Genomic DNA, 3,790 nt, shown 5'->3' with positions numbered 1-3,790 from the left:
TATTTTATCGACTTCTATCATCGGAGTTAACGGTCGACTCGAAGATGTCAAAGTTGCAGTTTATTTGTCATAAATAATTGCAATGACACGTGAAGCTAAAATAAGGGAACTACAATACCCAAAACACCACTTGACAATATTTATCCAGTATTTTTCAAAAATCGGTAACGAGTACATTGAGCATATATGATATATGTATAGAGATTATAATATAGCAATAATTTGAACTTGCCACGGTTTCTGTCTCATTGAAAACATTATGTCTTAGGTTTGACTCTTATTAGGGAGCCTTGTAAATGATACACATACCTGAATCCCTCGTGCAGCGCATCACACGTGCTGCTCACGTGTTAATCACAGACTAATCAGCAGTTAAAGCTAACATAAGCGCTCAACCAAATAGCGCAGTTATATATCGAGTATAATACATTGAGCGCCAACATAGGTAAACATGCGCTGACATAAAACCTGCGCGAATGACTGCAACCTGCAATCCGTAAATAAAGCATAAACAAACAAAATATAGCACGCCACGATCCCGACATTGTACGTCCGCCAGCCGGCGCTACAGCCTGCAAAGCAACTATGGCAGACAAGAAGCATATCCGACAGTATGCTTTTACATTTGTCAGCTTTGCAGGCAAAATAATATGACCATGATCAAGCATGTTCTTTTTGTCCTATTACGTGGCACTTATGGACAAACACATTTCGACTAAAAATGTTGTTAACTCATTCCAAACCATCTTCTTCCTTCGTCATCACACAATAACCTCATCAGTCTTCTACAAGATTGAACCACGCTACCGGATCTAATAGCACATTACCCGCGATGCCGGACTTGATTATTGTACAAGCTGCTAACGATTACAAGTAACGTTCTTAAAACATAAAATCCTAACACCACCCTTGAGCCATCGATGACTGGCTAACCCGATGATGGTGGGTCGACGTTTAAACACCCCTTTTGGTATCATCATCTCGTATCGGGGTTATTCACGGTAGTTCGGTCCGGAGTGTTAAACTCGTGGGACAACTAAGTTAAAGGGTTTGATTAATATTTTCTCTTTATGTCCATTACATTTACTTGTCTTTTCTCATGTGTTGTTACAGTTACTGAAATTGACAAGCAAGTTCGAAGCATTAAAGGCTCCACTAGCTTGAGCGATGTCATCAGCGGGTCCAAAACCTGCAACCAAAGGATCTCCTGGAGGTTCCGGAGAGGCGCCTCCGAGAAGCGTGTCATTACCCTTAACATGCGCCCCTACATCTCCTTTCAGAACGCCAGAGGTGACTCGCCCAATACCGTGGGCCTCAAACACTACTTACAAGGGAAGAAATCTAGTTTACCCTATCTCAGACTGTACTGGGGGGTTACCACTAGTTCCGCTTACAGTCCGCAAAATCCAACTACTTCCGCAAGTGCAATGGAAGCGCTTAAAGGTATGGGCATCGACACAACTGGCCTTAATGGAAAATACTAAAATAACCATGGGCAATATCTATATGTATCTATATGTATTTGTCAAAATAAACTAACTAATGTTAAACATTTGGTTTTATAACTATATTGGTATTTTAACAAAAATTACTAAAATAACCACGGCCAATCGTAGCTCAGGGTACCGGCCCATACATGAGATTTCGAAGTACGTGACCCGTGTTCGAATCTCATCAGGGATTTTCTCATTTCTTGGATTTCCTCTTGATATGTGTTCTCGATATGATCGGGTGGTGGTTTCACATGTGATGGATACATGTTCGATTCTCACTTAAAGTAGGGAGTTTCCAACCTTTGATGGTACTGCCAACATCAATGCGATTTGAGAAGGTTTCTAGAGGTTTTTCTAACCTTCGATGGTACTACCAACATCGTTGTTATTTGGGTTTCCTTCTAACGCGTTTGTTGGTGACAAATGGGAGCATTCAATGTCGATATCGCCGTTTAAAAAAGTACGTAAATATATGTCATCAATTTGAGGAATTGATATAACTAAAAAATCATTTATGCAACAAGTATGTAAATATAGAGTATGTAAGTGTATAATTATGTAAACATAAAGGGTGTAAATTGTAAAAATATGGTGAAATAAAATCTGTCAATAGTCAATACATACAGAACACCGAATCATATTTCCCCCCAAATCAATCACCAAAGAAACCCTAAAATGACACTCGAAGACGAACATCATCAACAACAACCTAAAATAATCAAAACCGCGCAATCATCCGATGAAACTCAATCTGTTCCTACAATTCCTTCAGAAATTATCGTCGAAATTCTAACGAGACTTCCGGTTGAATCGCTGTTACGATGTAAGTCCGTTTGCAAATTGTGGTGTTGTTTAATTTCCGATCCTCATTTCATCAACTCACATCTTAAATTATCAAGTAATCAAAATAATTTCGCTAATCACAGACTAATTTCTAGCAATGTGTCTACAACAAACGTTATGACTTGTAACCTTTATAATGTGTTGTATGATAAACCCATCAATGCAATAGAGCTCGATTATCCATTAAAACACCTGCAGAAATCGGTTTGGATCGTCGGTGTATGTAACGGATTGTTATGTATAGCTATTGACGAAGATAAATTGTTTATTTGGAACCCTAGTACGAGAAGATCGAATAGGTTGCCGTATTGCGGATTTGAACCGGGGCCAGGTTGGTACGTGATGTATGGTTTTGGGTATGATACGTCGACTGATGATTATAAAGTTGTTGGTATTCCGTGTGTGCATGATACCAGATCGGAGTATGATACAAAAGTGAAAATATATTCACTAAAAACAGGAAATTGGAAGATACTTGATGACTTTCCTCATAAGACTTTATTGAATGATGATGGGAAGTTCTCGAACGGAGCACTTCATTGGGTTGGGAGGCGATATTTATGGCCGTCGTATTCGTGGACCATAGTTTCAGTTGATTTAGGGAACGAGTCGTATGGTGAAGTTCCGCAACCTGTGTATGATGAAGGGGATAAATATTTGACGTTGGGTGTTTTGGATGAAAAGTTGTGTGTGGTTTGTGATTATCGTGGAAAATGTGCAGATGTATGGGTGATGAAGGTTTACGGTGAGCAAGATTCTTGGACTAAATTGGTTTCTGTTCCGCATTTGACTGACCTTGATCGTTATCGGTATTCGGTGCCTTTGTGTGTTTCAAATGATGGAAAAGTTTTGTTGAAATTTGGATCGAAATTGGTTGTGTATGATTCAAAGAATAGTTTGCTCTTGGAGATTCAGAACTTTGGTAAATGTCTTGAAACATACACTTATGTTGAGAGTTTGGTTTCACCCGATTCACCCGATTCACCCATCAGGCCTCGGTGATATCTTTGTTGATGTAACTTAAGGTAAAAAAAAATTCTTCTTATAGACTCATTTTTCCCTTTGTTTTTGAACGTACATAACAAAGTTGTTCTCGTTGAGAGAAATAGAATGTGTAGTTTTCATTTCTACCATCCAATTTTAAATGTATGTAAGGTTGCATACATGGAATTTAGATAAGTCAAATATTGAAGTGATGAACAACTTTTAATGTTTGTTAACGAAATGCTTGTAACTTTAATTGGGTAAATACTAGTCAAAACTCTTATTTCTGTTTCTTTTGAATCTAACGTATCAAATACTCCGTATATTTTACAGATGCATGAAATCAAAGTAGGCGATAAACTTGGTGGGGCCTTTCCGGATGCAGGGATCTACTATCTATAGGAGCTGCTTGTGCGTGTCTATGTTTTTCTGTTCAAATTCGAAGTAATGCATTCTCTCTATTTTTATGT

General features: G+C 38.3%; 1 protein-coding gene across 1 annotated transcript; it reads left to right on the top strand.

Annotated features, from left to right (window-relative positions):
* The first annotated feature begins 2,453 nt into the window (after nt 1–2,453).
* On the top strand, nt 2,454–3,262 carry LOC139854592 (F-box/kelch-repeat protein At3g23880-like). The gene is made up of 2 exons (XM_071843889.1): nt 2,454–3,152; nt 3,233–3,262. The coding sequence occupies exons 1-2, from the start codon at nt 2,454–2,456 to the stop codon at nt 3,260–3,262; spliced, it is 729 nt and encodes a 242-aa protein (XP_071699990.1).
* The last annotated feature ends 528 nt before the right edge of the window (nt 3,263–3,790 follow it).

This window comes from Rutidosis leptorrhynchoides, chromosome 6 (assembly GCF_046630445.1).
Source record: "Rutidosis leptorrhynchoides isolate AG116_Rl617_1_P2 chromosome 6, CSIRO_AGI_Rlap_v1, whole genome shotgun sequence".
NCBI lineage: Eukaryota > Viridiplantae > Streptophyta > Magnoliopsida > Asterales > Asteraceae > Rutidosis > Rutidosis leptorrhynchoides.
This window is presented reverse-complemented; position numbering and strand designations above follow the sequence as displayed.